Below are 16102 nucleotides of genomic sequence, written 5' to 3' on the forward strand. Positions count from 1 at the left end.
GAATAGTGAATGGATCACCTGAAGGTCCAGATGAGGATTATGCTTTAAAAAAGTGCTTTGAGTGCTCAAATTCATAGAGAAGCACCATTTATGTACCAGTCCATTTTAACAAACAAAAACACATTCCTTTGAGAATAGTCAGCTACAAGGACTGGGCTGAAAATGAGCTAAAACAAGGCAAATTATATATTGTTGGGATTTTTAAAGTTGGTACTTCCACTCCTGCCCAGGAGGTGGCGGGAAAGCACCGAAATTGTGAATGTCAAACAACTGTAACAGCAGAAGAAGAAGGGCGCACGAATACGACGTCAGATAGGTAAACAATAGCACGTCCCACGGCAGACTCAAGAGAGAGGTGTCATGAGATAAATTAGCTTTAAATTCACCTGAGTCGTGCTAGCATATTTTGTAATAAGCCTTCGTAAACATTTGAACTGTTCGTGGCGCTCTAGCTATAGGTAGCAGGCTAGATATCGGAGCTAGCTGAAGGTACGGAGGCTGGTTCCGCTGGAAACGAAGAATGTGCTTTTACAGACACTACCTGCTATAAAACGATAACAGTTAGTATCCACTGCTGCTAACAAACTGCAGATTTCATGGTTTAATTATTTGCATTTTAGACATGAACGGCCAAGCGGACGTCGAAGTCGACTACAAGCGGAAATACAAAAATCTCAAACGGAAATTAAAGTTTCTTGTCTATGTGAGTGTTTTCATTTTAAACCGTCCCGTTTCCTCTGCCGTGCTAAAGTTGCGTGTCTGTCTTTGCGCTGATTTCGTTTCGCTGGTTTCCTTTTCCAGGAGCAGGAGTGTTTTCAGGAGGAGCTGAGGAGAGCACAGAGGAAACTTCTGAAAGTTTCCAGGGACAAGAGGTTTGTGAGGATTGTGTCTTCATATAGATATGCTTTGTGCATCCTAATGGAAATGCAAAAAATAATTTTCTATACATGTTTTCCAGCTTTCTTCTGGACAGATTGCTGCAGTATGAGCGAGTAGATGAAGACTCATCAGGTAGACTAGGAACATAAAACCTTTATGAGTAAAAAAAAAAAAAAAAAAAGCTGTTGCTTCTGAAGTCCTGTGGATCAATTTTGTCTTTGTTTTCATCATCAGATTCAGAAGCAACTGTTTCCTCGGAAAACAGTGAAGGGGAAGGACCCAGAGAGAGGGAAAGGGAACGAGAGGGAGCAAAGAAGTAAGTCGGCTATTTAAGTAAATAAATTACCAGGTAGATCAACCAGAATCATTCACTTTTGAGTAGGTTCATATTTAACCTTTTATTTCCACCCTCCACAGACGTCTTGTGCAATGCGAAGTTACCTGTTTACTTTGCATTGCACAACACTGTGTGTTATAAGTATTCATAGTAGTTGCATGCTCCATGAATCACTCATTTTATAGTTTGAGCCCAATGAATTCTGGTGTTGTCATCTTGGAATAAGCCAGTGTATTCAGGGAAGAAAAAATTCAGTGATGGAAAAATCCTGGGCATTCAGTATATTCCGGTAGTTAGCTGATCTCATTTTCGGACAAATAACACTACCAAACCAACCCTAGACAATCTGAAGCAACTACAGATCATAACACTGACCAACAGGTTCCCATCTGAAATCGGATAAATCTGGGATTATATGACCACATGATCTTTTTCCACTGCCCAAGATTCTAATCTTTATGCTCCCTAAACTGAAGCCTTTTCCCCCAATTAAACACCAAGTAGTTTTCTTAAGGCTACGTGTGGAAATACCCTGTCTTTCAGTATTAAACACAGCCATATTGTATGATTTGATCTACAGTCATTCAATCATCACCACTTCCAGGTTTAATTATGTATTGAACAGTTCTTAACCCATTTTTTGTAGTTTCAGAGATCATCCAGAATGCATGCAGACCATTAATTTGTCCCTTTTGAAATGTAGCTCCATATATGAAGCGTGTGAATTACCACAGTAATTGTTGGTGGAAAGGCTCGTTCCTATTCAAGGTGTTAAATCCAGGTGGTGACTGGATTTGGCCAGTCAGTTTATATTCAGGCATTAAATGATATTAAGGTACAGGTTAGAGTAGTGATTTCCCTTTGTTTAGTGTGAGTCTCTAGCCAGCACTAATAAATCATAAAGCGAGTATTTTACAGTGGCTGAATATTGTTTTTCTCCGTTTTCTTAACTGTGACTAGTAGGGGTGCAACGATACACAAAATTCACGGTTCGGTTCGGTTCGATACTTTGGTGTCACGGTTCGATATTTTTTCGATACAAAAAAAATGTTCATGCCTTTTTAATTTGTCATTTATTAAATTTATAAATATATATTTTAACTCAAAAGTACAGTTTTTAAATTTAATGTTGCTGAAACAACAAAGTAATTAAAAAAATAAATATATCTCAGGGCTCTCAAAATTTCAAAATCCCTGGTAGCCCTTCGGGCAGGGACTCTTCAGTTTTTGGTAGCCCAAAATAAATGTAAGTAGCCCGAATAAAAAAGAGAGCAATTTTTTGATTGATGTTTTGTTTCCTGTTTTGTTTCCTTTACAATATTATACATTAAAGTATAATATTGTAAAGGAAATAAAACATTAATCAAAAAATTGTTGAAAAACAAATTACAACATTGTATAAAAATTACAATCATCAACTCAAATACTTGGTTCTAATTGAACAGAAATTTCTATGAACTTGTAAGAACTGTGTAGGACATGAATCAGTCTGTGTCAGATCCTGAATTTGAAATTTCCACTGAAGTCACGGGTAAGAGACAAGTGGAACCAAGATCTAGGCCATTTGCTTTTTGAAGTTTGCAAAGACTGCTAAATTGTGCCAGTGGTAGTTCACTCTTTGCAACATAGTACGCTGTTCTAAACAGATTTTTCAGGTTTATTTTTAGTATGTTATTTGCAATTGGTGTTTGTTCTGGGAAAGATATTGCAGACTGAGCAATAATGCATTTCTTGCATTTCTCATGGGTTCTAATGGGGACCTTTCTTAAAATGACTGGTCCCAGTAACAAAGGCGCTTGTCGACTCAGAAATCGAGAGAAAACCAACAACACACCCGGCAGAACATTATGTTATTTACACGGGTGCACATAAGTGGTCCGCATGTGCGCATTCGCTGTCAAAATAAAAGACGCGCACCAGATAAGAAGTTGCAACGCGCGTTTGCGTCCATATAAAAAGCACTGTTTTTGTCCGCTAGAGTGGGATTTTCACGGCACATTCTGCACCACATCTCTGTGCGTTCATCATTTGTTTGAAGCCAGCTCACCTCCTGCAACCACTTTTCCGAGAATACGCGCTTCTTTTGTGGTTCGGACTCCTTCTGACATTTGTTTGGAGGTAGAGGAACACCAAAGTAATTGCTTAAAGGAGCTTCTTCGACATCTTTAAGAGTTTTAAACAAATGTCTGTCCTCCTCCAGAAAATCTTATGTATGCAAACACGCGTTGCAACTTCTTATCTTGTGCGCGTTTTTTTTTTTTGATTTTTTTTTTTTTTGACAGCGAATGCGCACCTGCAGACCACTTATGTGCAGCCCCGGTTATTTAGCTCATCATATTGCAGCCACAGAAATTCTTTTGTCCATGAAACCATAAAGCTGCACTTTCTTTTTGCCTTATAGTCTGATTTGTCATAACTTCTCCGTTTTGTGGTAAGCTTTTCTTTGGCTGTCACTTCTTCACCCTGACCTGTCTTATTTGGCTCAGCAGAACTAAAATAAATATCCTGCTGCTTTTACACACACTCACATAACGGTCAGCGATTCTCTGCGCGATCAACCTCTCATATGTTTAAGCTTGCTGCGGGAGATTTCACTTGTCATGTTTGCATAGTAAGCTAACGATTGATAAGACGATGTCAGAGGAATTGGTGCGCAAATTATCATCACTCACCAATCAGTGCTGTCGCTCTCTATACACAGTTCACGCGATTGCAAAGTGAAAGCAAAAAACAAGCGCAAATTCAAACGCGATTTCAATATGTCACATATTGACAGTGGCTCACCGATGCCAATGACATAATTACCCAGCTACATTTCCGAAAGAATGCAAAAGCATTGACATATATTTTTCCTTCCTATGATAGCCCGACGGGCAGGGCAGAGATAGATTTTGGTAGTACGACTGGAAAAATCGCTAGCCCCGGGACGTCGGGCTAGCGATTTTGCAAGCCGTGTTACAGGCATGGCCCTTTAAGGATGAAGCCTGATGGGAAATGTATTCGGGATGTGTGTAGCGGGACTGCCTGGTGTGTGTGTGAAGAGAGAGAGCGGAGAAGGGGAAAAAGTAACGGTTAGGCTACAGAAGAGACGAAAAGAAAATAATAAAAGGAATATAATAACTCCCTCGACAGCCGAGAGTTGTGTCGGCGATGCTCGCTGAGTAAACAGTTTTCAAGCCCACTGTACGCGGTGTTCGTGCCTTAGAGAAGAAATAAAGTTCGTGAAGCAGTTTCCTACGCCTCCTTCGATCTTTTTGCTAGCGGAGTGACCTGTATAGTAAGCTGTTGCCGGCTACGAGTCAGTTACGGAACCTTCAAGTAACTGCCAGAGGTTTCCTTACTACGGTTCGGGGCCGCGGATCTGGCGCGGTAACACTTGTATCTGATTGAGGAATCACTCCTCTTTGGAAAAGAGAGTTTATTACAAAGAAATGGCTCTTTCCAAAATAAAAGCTATACTATACGCTTCTTCTGGGCTATATTCTCAGCAGCATATTGTAGCGGGTCAGGGCTGTTCGGGGTTCTGTTTGTTCAGTTGTGTTTTGTTTATGTTGCCATAGTGACGGGTGACGCCCTCTCGCTGCGACGGTGTGTCCTTCCGGGGTCAGAGGGCGCCCTGTGTGTTGTTGTTGTTGCTGTGCGGTTACCACGCTGAGCAGTTAGCTAGCGGTACTGTTCTTCTGCAGATGTCAATAAACGGCTGTGCTCCCTGGCTAGCTCACGGGAAGCAAGACCAAACGACACCTCCGTCTCCTCGTTGTCTGAGCTCGCCACATTGGTGTCAGAAGTGGGATGATGGTGGCACCCCATGTTCTGACCCGAGTGACTTTTCCGCCGCCGGTCGTGACCGGCCGGTGCGCCAAAAGAAGGCACCTGGACATTTGCAAAGTGAAAGCAAAAAACAAGCGCAAATTCAAACGCGATTTCAATATGTCACATATTGACAGTGGCTCACCGATGCCAATGACATAATTACCCAGCTACATTTCCGAAAGAATGCAAAAGCATTGACATATATTTTTCCTTCCTATGATAGCCCGACAGGCAGGGCAGAGATAGATTTTGGTAGTATGACTGGAAAAATCGCTAGCCCCGGGACGTCGGGCTAGCGATTTTGCAAGCCGTGTTACAGGCATGGCCCTTTAAGGATGAAGCCTGATGGGAAATGTATTCGGGATGTGTGTAGCGGGACTGCCTGGTGTGTGTGTGTGAAGAGAGAGAGCGGAGAAGGGGAAAAAGTAACGGTTAGCTACAGAAGAGACGAAAAGAAAATAAATAAAAGGAATATAATAACTCCCTCGACAGCCAGAGTTGTGTCAGCAATGCTCGCTGTGAGTAAACAGTTTCAGCCCACTGTACGCGGTGTTCGTGCCTTAGAGAAGAAATAAAGTTCGGTGAAGCAGTTTCCTACGCCTCCTTCGATCTTTTTGCTAGCGGAGTTGACCTGTATAGTAAGCTGTTGCCGGCTACGAGTCAGTTACGGAACCTTCAAGTAACTGCCAGAGGTTTCCTTACTACGGTTCGGGGCCGCGGATCTGGCGCGGTAACACCTGTATCTGATTGAGGAATCACTCATCTTTGGAAAAGAGAGTTTATTACAGAGAAATGGCTCTTTCCAAAATAAAAGCTATACTATACGCTTCTTCTGGGCTATATTCTCAGCAGCATATTGTAGCGGGTCAGGGCTGTTCGGGGTTCTGTTTGTACAGTTATGTTTTGTTTATGTTGCCATAGTGACGGGTGACGCCATCTCGCTGCCACGGTGTATCCTTCCGGGGTCAGAGGGCGCCTTGTGTGTTGTTGTTGTTGTTGCTGTGCGGTTGCCGCGCTGAGCAGTTAGCTAGCGGCAGTGTTCTTCTGCAGATGTCAATAAACGGCTGTGCTCCCTGGCTAGCTCACGGGAAGCAAGACCAAACGATACCTCCGTCTCCTCGTTGTCTGAGCTCGCCACAATATTAAACATATCAGGTCCCCATAAGGAGAATCATGTGCTAACAGCTGTCTAAATGACTCGGGTAAAGTTTGTAGTATGCATGCTTGTTGTTTTTGTCTGCTTACACTTGTCTTTGCACTAGGATGATGTCGGCGTAAATGTGCAGTCATATTCGTTGTGTTCCCACTAGTGCTGTCAGCGTTAATCTCGTTGAAATGACGTTAATGCCACAACATGGCAAATCTCCGTTAACGAGCTACCCCTGTGTGGGGCTAGACGGCATGTTAATGAGCTAACTGCACTAACACACTAGTTCCCACCCATGTTATTGAGCATTGCGTGGCACATCCAACATACTGTTTTACTTTAGTCCATGACGCGCTTACCTTCAGGGTCATACGTCACATGAAAACCAAAATAATTCCAAACGCCAGATCTGAATGAGGGTGGGGTAGGTTCAATTTGCCATGTTGCAAGGAGAGCTTAACTTCTGTCTCGCTAGCTTGCCCTGCGCTCTTCCTTCTGACGATGCTGTCTGTGTTGAACGCTCAGTGGATCTGCGCTCGACAGTGCAGCCTAGGCGGAGTAGTCGAACGCAGATTCACTGAGCGCTCAACACAGACAGCATCGTCAGAAGGAAAGTTGATAAAATAAATTACAAATTTTGTATTGTTCGATACATATGCGTACCAAACCGAAAGCACTGTATCGAACGGTTCAATATCGATACGAGTATCGTTGCACCCCTAGTGACTAGCTAGCACAAGACAGTGTTTTCACAATTCTGTATGAAAAAAAAAAAATTCAGCATAATCTTTCTGTCACCCTGTCTCTGAGGGAGAAGGTGGCTTGCCCTCCCACTTAGTGACAGGGTGAGAAGTTCAGTCATTTGGGACATACTAGGAGTAGTAGCAGTGAAATGTTCCATGCATGTTCTACTGGGAGTAGGCCCCGGGGTAATCCCAGGACACCCTGGGAGAAGGAGGTTTGGCTTCTCTGCTGCCCCAACGTTCCGGCCCCGAATAATCAGCAGAAAATGGATGGATGGATATGCAATGAAGGCAGAAGGCGGGGGGGTAGGGAGCATTTTAAAGCTAGGTTTATTTGGGCTTACTTTACATGTCCAAGCCAAGTAAGCCTGTTAGGACAGTTGAGTGAAATATTTGTGCTTTCTAATTGTTAAACTAAACACATTCATATTTCTTTTTATTTAATCCATGACCTTCTTTTCAGGCGAAAAAGTAGTCCCGGTGCGTGCCTCCCTTCATCATCATCTCCTCATCTCTCCCTGCTTTCCCGTCCTGGTGTGAACTCCCTGCAGTCATCCGGCTCTGGGGCCTACCTCAACGCTGTGAGTTTCTCTTTCCCCTCTTATCTTATTGGAACCAACAACAATAACATTGCCGTCATATTCATCTTCTCATCAAAGAGCATAATCTGTTTTTTTAATTTTGCATTATTTTATTCACAAGTCTGTTCCTTGCTTTTTGTTTTTAGATTTATAATTGCTCCACTGTCTTTTTATTGTTCATTCTTCTGTGTATGTTTTGTTTGTTTTTCTGTGTGTCTGTCTTATAAACTGCCCTTTGACTGTGTGCATGCATGTTTGTGTGGTCATTTGACAATGATTTGGGGCCTGCGTGTGTGTTGGGCAGATGCCCTTCCCACCAGAGTATTTGGCTCCCCCAGCTGAACGAATGAAGAAAGAGAGAAAAACAAAGACGGCAAAAAACAAGAAAGAGACTACGGGGAAGGTGAGAGAGGAAGAGGGGAAACAAGATGTTCAGAGATAAAAATAATTATGATCAAACACTTTACGCTTTATTCTCACAAACTGTACACAAACCAGCTATTTATATTTGATGGCCCGGCAGGCTGTTTCCAGTATTCTCAGTTTAGATGCATATTTATAACAAAGTAAAAAGCATCTAAAATATATATATTTCATAGTACAGTTTTTCATTTTTATTGCTCTAACAATGGCATTTCAAGACCCTTTTGTTGAGCCCCAAAATGAAAAAATATATGAGTGCATATACAGTTGTGATAAAAAGAAAGTGCACCCTCTGTCAATTGTAAGATTTTGCATATCAGGATATAATATTTAAAAAATGATCTGGTGTTAGGAGGTTTTAAATTGAGCTAAATACAACCTGAGATAAACAACACATGGCGTTATACACTGTGTCTTTATTATTTACCAAAAACATAAACTGCAGAAGCAGTTTGTGGAAAACAAAGTGCACCCAATGACTCAGTAGCTTGTAGACCCACCTTTAGCACCAATAATTGGAAGTAATTTTTTTCTGTGTGACTTTATCAGTCTTCTTCAGTTCATTGACGTTTGTTGGCATTCATTTATGCACAGCTCTCTAAAGCATTCCAGTCAGGTTGAGGTCTGGACTTTGAGCCATCACACCTTGATTCTTTGCTTTTTCAGTAATTCTGTTTTAGAGTTGCTGCTGTGCATGGGATATTTGTCCTGTTGCAGAGTTAGCCAACAGATGATGTCACATTTGACTGTAGAATGCTTTGGTGTACACAGGAGCTCATGCTCCACTCTATGACTGCAAGGTGCCTGAATCCAGCGGCAAGCCAAGTCATCATCCCTGCACCACTGCACCTGACACTTGATATGAGGTGTTTGTGCTGACAGGCTGTGTTTGGTTGTTTTGTATTTTTTGCCATTTCTCTGAGCATTGTGTGTTAAGACCCACTCCTGTGAGGATTGGCAGCTGTCTTGAATGTTTGCCCCTTGCGAATAATCCTTCTCACTGGAGAATGATGGGGCAGATTGTTTGGAAATGCCCTTGGGCAGCAACAGTTGCTTCTCTAAGATTGCTGATCATTGCTGATGGCTTGTGTTAACACACATCTGAATGCTCCAGATCAGAAAACTGCCAAATCGTCTGCTTTCATAAAGGTGCTCACATTTGCTGATTATCAATTAACCAAGTGAATTTGATTAGCAGCATCTGGCTGCTACCTACACTCCTAATGACACACTGTAATATGCAATTGTTACGGTTGTATTTACCTAATTTTAAGACCCACTAAGAACCAGGTGAATTTATTTATTTTTTATTCTATCTGGATACATAAAAGCTTAGATTTTAAGTAGAGTGTACTGTCTTTTTACCATGACTGTTCATGCTTTGTCCTGATTTACTCCGGTCATCTGTGACATTACCATCAATCCCCACTCATCATTCTTTTACACTCCGTCCATCCCTCGCTTTGTCGTTCCATACAACAACTTCTTCTTTCTGATCTTCTTAGGTCGTTACTTCAATGGCAGCTAATTACCCATCAGGCCCTGCAGCTCCTCCAACAGCCAGTGGCCACTTCAGCTGGGTTCCTAGACAGATGTTTAGCGGAGATGCAGCTGAGGAGGAGGGCGAGAGCGACGGAGACAGTGACAGAGGAGACGAAGACAGAGGAGAGGGAGACGAGGCTGAACTCGTCATTGACATCCCTAATGAGTGAGCCTGAGTGTGCAATTAGATTTATTTATAAGTGAGGGAAATGTATGTGGATGTAAGGTTGAAAAATAGAACAGGGTTCAATGTATTTCTGCATTGAACAAACAAGTCCACACTTTTGAAAGGAGGGTCAAGCTCCCCCTTGTGGACTTAAGCTTAACTGCAGCAGCGCTGTCCAAACAATATCATCAGTAGTGCGTTTGTGTAAAATTATGTCGGGTTATTGGTCTGTGACAAAAGTGCAGTCTGCAAAGGATTAAGAAAGGTCTGGAATCACTGAGCTGGGTGGATACTTTACTTTGTACAGCGGTTTCAAACTACCTGCTGATTATTTTTGTCAAAACATCCACACAAACTGAATACAACTAGGTGTGTCTTTTGTTTTTTATTGCTTAACAGCGGTCTCTGACTTTGTATTGTAGAAATGCTGCAGTCCTTTTAAAACTGTTCAACTGTGGCATAAATGTGTGCAGCTTTAAGTTTTGTTTACTTGTTACAGTTTTGACATTTCTCATTTGTACTCACAGTTTATTTCATCAAATCGGTTAAAAATTAAAGTGTTTCTCATGAATGGGTGTGTATAGTTTTTGTACCCATCCAACTGTGTGTCAGACTAAAAGTTTTTATTTAAACTTCACGTGTGTGTGTTTGTGTGTGTGTGTTATTCACAGATTCCACCGATGCAGCTTTACTTAAACAGAAAGTGTTTATGTGTTTACCAAAATGCATTTGTAACACATTTTTTTAAAGTGAAAGTGTTAAATTGCTCTTATGTTGTGGTTTATTGCCCCACCCTGAACTCACACCCTGAAACTCTCATTCCACAGCTCCACACAGACACTGAAGTAGGCAGTCCTCTTTGTACTGTGTTGCATTTTGCTTTTTTAAATATTTACAACACTAAAATACTGCGTAAACTTCATGTCCATGTCACTTACTGTGTATGACTGTCTTTGCTTGCTTGACCTCTTTGCAAAGGAATCCTGATACCGTTGTTGACTGAAGCCCAAGGGTACATTTGGCTCATGTTGGCCATAACTTTTAAGCAATGTGAAGGGAGCGTGGCGCGACTCCAGCTCTTCATGACTAAAAGGGAGTGCAAGATATTTTTTTCCGTTGACTCTAGAGCCGTGGTATTACATGCAGATTTCTGTTTTTGCGACATAATGATTTTGCAAAAAGCACTCAGTGCCAGCGTCATGCCTCAACAGGCATGGTTCTGATATTTAGGAGGGCAAATGTGCAAGCCATGAAAGGGAGTGTGTTCAGATTTCAAGAATCGCTGCACTCTGGGAGAGACAATGACCCGTGAAACTGTCGCTATCCGGCTTTGGCTCTAATAAGGAGTTCATGAACAGACCCTGCTATATTTAGAGTTCACTTTCTCGCATTTATTGGGACTTTTAGGTGTGAAATTCTTCTTGATTTGGAAGCAGTTCAAAGCAAATATTTGATCTGATAGAGAGTCAGCACTTTAAGGTAAGCGCTTTACCTAACAACAAGAGTTTGTCAATCAAATAACCTTGCACAGAGACCATTGTTTAGGCATGCAGACATGCAGGTAATTGACAGCTCTGAATAGGTGTGGGCTTTCCTTGTGTACTTAACAGAAATGGGAGTTAAAGGTGTAACCATAGAGAGTATGAGAGGGAGGGGTGAAGTGGAGGTACAGGCAGAGGGAGAGTCACAGAGGGTGGAACTGACAGAGGGGGGCGAGGCTGTCAGGAAAAGGGAAATGAAGGAGTAAGCAAGATTGTGCCTGCAAACAGACTCACTCTCACAGAGTGCAGCTAACATTACCAGCGGACAGACATGGTTGCAGAGAAACTGGAGGAGGAAACAAGGAGCGAGTGAGGAAAACAACAAGCCATCAGCAGCCAACCTTGGCCACATTATCTTTCTCATCTATATACGGAAATCACTGGGTAATTTATAAGCCTCTCCCTCTCACTCTGTGTGTGTGTGTGTGTGTGTGAGTGAGAGGAGGGGGGGGATCTGCTAAGCTCACCACCATCATGCTGTGTCCTGCTGCTGTCAGTGCAGCTTCTGCGGCTGTCTGCCTGCTGGCAGTGCTGGGCCTAGGTCTGTCTCTCCCAGCTGAGGACAACTCGGAGGCAGACTTCACCCTCTGCAGCAACTGCTTCTACAGACAGACGCCTCCTCGGGGATCCTCTGCAGGGCCGCTGCTGCGCCCACGCTGCCACAGGCTGCCGGGAGGGCAGGCGTTTGCCACTCTGTCCAGACCGACCTGTGACACAGCTGTCTACTCTGCCTTTCATCTCCGCCAGGGATGGACTGAGAGGGAGGGAGAGGAGGGGAGAGAACCTGTGGTAAGAGTACATCTATCACATTTCTTAAAGTAGAAGTGCTTAGTTTTAAAAGATTAAGTTATAAGTAAAGAAATGTGGTGGAAAGTAACTAAGTACATTGTGAGTGGTAACCACTCAATTTTCTAATAAAGAAAATTAAGTAAAAAACGCAGAAAATTGAGCCCTGCAAAAGATTGGTGGCGTGTCCAAGGTGTGCCCAGCCACCTGCCCTGTGACAGCTGGGATACGCTCTAGCCCAACCGTGACCCTGAATTGGATAAGCAGAAGAAAACGCAAGGCTGGATTTGATGGCCACCCCTTAAGAGGGGCCTGTAATGACTATTAACTCTTTGCAGTTGAAGTTTAGACAAATTTCATCTCTAAAAAACTTTCAGGTGTTTACATCTGAATACCAGCTCAGTGCTGAAATAGATACCGTTAATTAATATTTCACACAAAAAATAAATAAATTTGTAAAACAGGACGTTACTTCTCTACTCCTACAGAGGAAGGTCAAATCATCATCGGTATAGAAAACATGATTCATAGGAACATTTATGTACAGAATGCATTCTTACATATTACATATGTCTTACATATTGTTATTTAATAGTCAAACTAAATGTTAGTTTTTATATCTAAATTTGAGCTGACACACTGGAATTAATCAAACATAACTTTCGACCACTAAAATACATTTTTCTCTTCAGGAAGGCAAGTAAATAACTGCAATTTGGCATCAAAAATAATAACATGTTTCTATCTTTTTTCTGCTTTTTTGCAAAACAGTAAATTAGAGAATTTATGAATAACAACAATAATGATATTTTAGCATTTAGGAAACATAAGAAATTATTTTTACAATGCTGTTAATTTAGGGCATCTGTGGCATAAACCTTATACTGGTTGGTGATCTAATAACTTTGTTAAGCACTCTACTTGGAATGCTTTATCCCAGACAATGGAAATAATCTGGGATAATAATAAATAAGAAGTAGTAGTATAAGAATAAGTCTGGGGATAACTAAAGATTTTTAATGCAGAGCCTTTGAATAATACAAGTGTATTCAATATAAAATAAAACACCCATTTTTCAAACATTCAGCTCTCAGGCCAAACAAAAAGTTTTTTTTAATTAGGAAAGGAGTCTGATTATTTTTTTCCACATTAAAAATCAAATGAAAATGGAGCTTAAAGAAAATGCAAACAATATAAATTTAAAAGATGGATTGGATCTTTATCACACTCATAATTATCAACACTGAACAGCTGGGCACACAGAAACAGGAATTAGAGATGTTTCTGTTATTGTTGTGTCCTTATATGGGAACATTTAAAAATCAGAGTGCATAGATCGAAGAGTTTGATGGACTCTTTCTTAAACTGCTGGTTTTGGTTCTTTTTCTGCCAGACAGAGCAGGAAGAAGACATTAAAGTGGCAGCACCAGCTCTTCTCAGAGGAGGTGTGGATCCATCTCATTCTGTCTCGCCCACAGACTCCCCTTTTCACCACTGGGATTCAACAGTCACAACACTGGTCCAGTCAAGCGTGTCTCCCCAGTGCAGCACTGTAGGGGGTGATCTCTACATCCTTACTGGAGCGGGAGGACTCGGGGCTGCTGAGGATGGAGACGAGGAGTGTCAGACGAAGCCGCTGTGGTCTGCGGCGTGCTGTGCTGTCCCACAGGGGAAGGGTGGCTTCAGCGTTGGGTTAATCAGAGAGACGCAGGAAGGGGTGAGGCAAGTGAGCGTGAAGGAGCTGGAAGACATGCTAGGATTGGCAGAAATGTTCTCTGAAGGCTGCGGAGGAGGAGATGGGAAAAGTGTTGAAGTCGGAGTTGGTCTCCACAGTGAGGGACTTCCTGGAAATACAGATGTGCAGACAGACATTCTGGAAAGCCGAGAGGAGTCGATAACTAAAGAACAGGCAGCTAATTCTCAGTCAGGGAAAGCTGATGGTGCTGACGCCATGCAGGAGACTTCAGCAGATGCAGCAACTTCTGAGAGCAGCAGTAATGAACAGGGTGATGTGACACGTTCAGGAGCTGTCAGGTCAGACTCCGACTCCTCAGCTGAACATGAAACTGCTGAAGAGACGGACACAAACTCCACCAGCACTCTGGTCTCCATCCTCTCCACCACCTTCTCCATCTTCAAATTTCCTCTGCGTCCTGTATTCTCTACAATCACACAACTACCTGGACAGGTAGCTCTAATAGCTCTCTAATAGCTCTAATATGTAAACATCCAAAAATATACTACACAAAATATAAATATAAACATAATTTAAACTGAGTTGCCCCTCTCACCATGCTAACAGTTATTTTCTCTGTAAAGGATGTGCAGATATTAAGAGGTTCAGACTCAAAGATGTTTTCTGGGAGTATATCATACACTTCCATAGAGTCGAGTCTATATTAAGGGAAAGGTGCAATACTGGGTCCACTTTCCCATAAAGCATTACTGAGACTTCATGGATTACCTCGCCACACCCTAGTTTGTAAAAACATCATTGTTAACATCTTCATGATTTTGTCAGACCTCTCAGATCCACATTCCAGACATGTGTGTAACACATGTGTGACAATTGTTTTCACAGACTGGCTAATGCTCCCCGAGACTCTCTAATTTCACTAGTTACAAGCAATCCTTGAGAATTAAAAGATATTATGACTTTATATTCATTAAACAGTATAATGACCTGTGGTTCTGATTAATGTTTTCAATAGGAAAATAAAACCATTACAAATCATTAGAAATAGACAATTTTTGTTTCTACATTTGAGCCTCGGGTTGATAAAACTGTCTCATTAACCTGTTATGTATTAACCTGTCATATTCAGGTTCAGAGTTAAATAATAAATCATCTCATTCCAGTCTGCTCTGCCCGTAGACTGGAATGAGGTGTGGTGTACAGGTGGAGTTAATTCTAGGTGTAGTACATTGCCTCAAGGCTTTCTGTCTTTTTGTTGTTTATACTTCCTGCAGTCACACTGTGAAATCGACTCACTATTCTTAATCTGCGTTCAGGTTACCTATGTTCTCCAGGAAGACCTCGGAGTTCTCTCTACCCTGCCTGGAGAGACCTTCACCCTGTTCCATCTACTGACCTCTGACCTCCTCTCCTGGATGGGCACAGCAGGAGAAATGCTGCTAGGTATTGGGGAGACCTGCTTCTGTAGTGTTTATTACTGCACCTCCTCTATGATGGGGGAACTGCTGAGCAGCTGCCACACTGGGGTCACTGGTCTGGGCACCCTAGCTGGAGACACGGTGGGGGTATTTGGTGATGCTTTGGATAATGCTTGGTCGGTGACCAAGTTCTTTGGAGGGCGGCTGTGGGAGCACAGTGAGGGTTATGTGGGAACAGTGATGTCAGAGATGGGAGGTCAAGCACAAGCTGTAGGAGGAGGTTTTGGGAGACTGGTATGGAGAAGTGGGAAGGGAGTGATCAATGTGTTCAGGCTGGGTGGAGGGGTTATATTTGGAATGGTTGATGTAGTCTTTGGGGGTGTAAGAGAGGCCTTTGGGCAGGAGTCGAATGAAGAATGAAAGAAAAAAATAAGACTCAAGATGACATCTTTAATAAACTTTAATAAAGTTTCAGTTTTGGTTTGTAAATTTCTTCCAGATATGAACATGTGAAAAACTAATTAAAGATGATGTAATTTGATATGCCTTAGTTGTTACAGATGGTTTGCTGGATTTATTTTTGAAGTAACATAGTGATGGAGTAAATTTCACTGCATTTCTTACACTGTAGATCTTACAATTCACTGTGGAAAACTAGTTGCCCAAATAGTCTGCTGTACTTGAGAGCTTAACCAACTGTGATTTGAATAACACTGTGCACACTCTGCTTTTGGATGTAATTACTCAAGACAACTTGTGTGATAACTGTCACATCTGTAAATCTGAATAAAAGAGTATGCTGGGTTACCAACATGACATGCACCATTTCCTTGAATTTCCTTAATTGAATATACTTGTTTCCTTCTTCCAGTAGTACAATTTGACACATATATGTATATTTACCCAGTTACCCAGTCATATTATACTTCTACTGCAAACTGTATTTTTAGACAGTAAAAAATGACAGAATTTTACAGATTAAACCATGATGATGTTGGTAATACGTTTTTACCAGTTCAGTAAACTGCTG

General features: G+C 41.9%; 2 protein-coding genes across 4 annotated transcripts; both read left to right on the forward strand.

Moving 5' to 3' along the window:
• The first annotated feature begins 267 nt into the window (after positions 1 to 267).
• Positions 268 to 10548, forward strand: ino80e (INO80 complex subunit E). Of its 3 annotated transcripts, none has more exons than XM_040030175.1 (8): positions 268 to 316; positions 621 to 703; positions 802 to 872; positions 959 to 1011; positions 1114 to 1195; positions 7383 to 7500; positions 7805 to 7903; positions 9429 to 10548. In XM_040030175.1, the coding sequence occupies exons 2-8, from the start codon at positions 623 to 625 to the stop codon at positions 9633 to 9635; spliced, it is 711 nt and encodes a 236-aa protein (XP_039886109.1). In that variant the 5' UTR covers positions 268 to 316; positions 621 to 622; the 3' UTR covers positions 9636 to 10548. The 3 variants fall into 3 exon arrangements, with proteins under 3 accessions (XP_039886109.1, XP_039886108.1, XP_039886110.1); XM_040030174.1 differs by lacking the exon at positions 268 to 316 and adding an exon at positions 323 to 489; XM_040030176.1 differs by lacking the exons at positions 268 to 316; positions 7805 to 7903 and adding an exon at positions 323 to 489.
• Positions 10549 to 10688: 140 nt separating this feature from the next.
• On the forward strand, positions 10689 to 15894 carry LOC120732502. The gene is made up of 3 exons (XM_040030167.1): positions 10689 to 11961; positions 13352 to 14146; positions 14971 to 15894. The coding sequence occupies exons 1-3, from the start codon at positions 11647 to 11649 to the stop codon at positions 15490 to 15492; spliced, it is 1632 nt and encodes a 543-aa protein (XP_039886101.1). The 5' UTR covers positions 10689 to 11646; the 3' UTR covers positions 15493 to 15894.
• The last annotated feature ends 208 nt before the right edge of the window (positions 15895 to 16102 follow it).

Source organism: Simochromis diagramma, unplaced genomic scaffold (assembly GCF_900408965.1).
Source record: "Simochromis diagramma unplaced genomic scaffold, fSimDia1.1 OVJJ01000361.1, whole genome shotgun sequence".
Classification (NCBI taxonomy): domain Eukaryota; kingdom Metazoa; phylum Chordata; class Actinopteri; order Cichliformes; family Cichlidae; genus Simochromis; species Simochromis diagramma.

Excerpts from the sequence above, each read along its gene's own strand:
- ino80e (XM_040030175.1), top strand. The coding sequence starts at position 623 with ATGAACGGCCAAGCGGACGTCGAAGTCGACTACAAGCGGAAATACAAA. Across the intron at positions 1,012-1,113 it reads AGTAGATGAAGACTCATCAG|ATTCAGAAGCAACTGTTTCC; the intron begins GTAGACTAGGAA and ends TTTCATCATCAG. Across the intron at positions 1,196-7,382 it reads GAACGAGAGGGAGCAAAGAA|GCGAAAAAGTAGTCCCGGTG; the intron begins GTAAGTCGGCTA and ends CCTTCTTTTCAG.
- LOC120732502 (XM_040030167.1), top strand. The coding sequence starts at position 11,647 with ATGCTGTGTCCTGCTGCTGTCAGTGCAGCTTCTGCGGCTGTCTGCCTG. Across the intron at positions 11,962-13,351 it reads AGGAGGGGAGAGAACCTGTG|ACAGAGCAGGAAGAAGACAT; the intron begins GTAAGAGTACAT and ends TTTTTCTGCCAG. Across the intron at positions 14,147-14,970 it reads TCACACAACTACCTGGACAG|GTTACCTATGTTCTCCAGGA; the intron begins GTAGCTCTAATA and ends ATCTGCGTTCAG.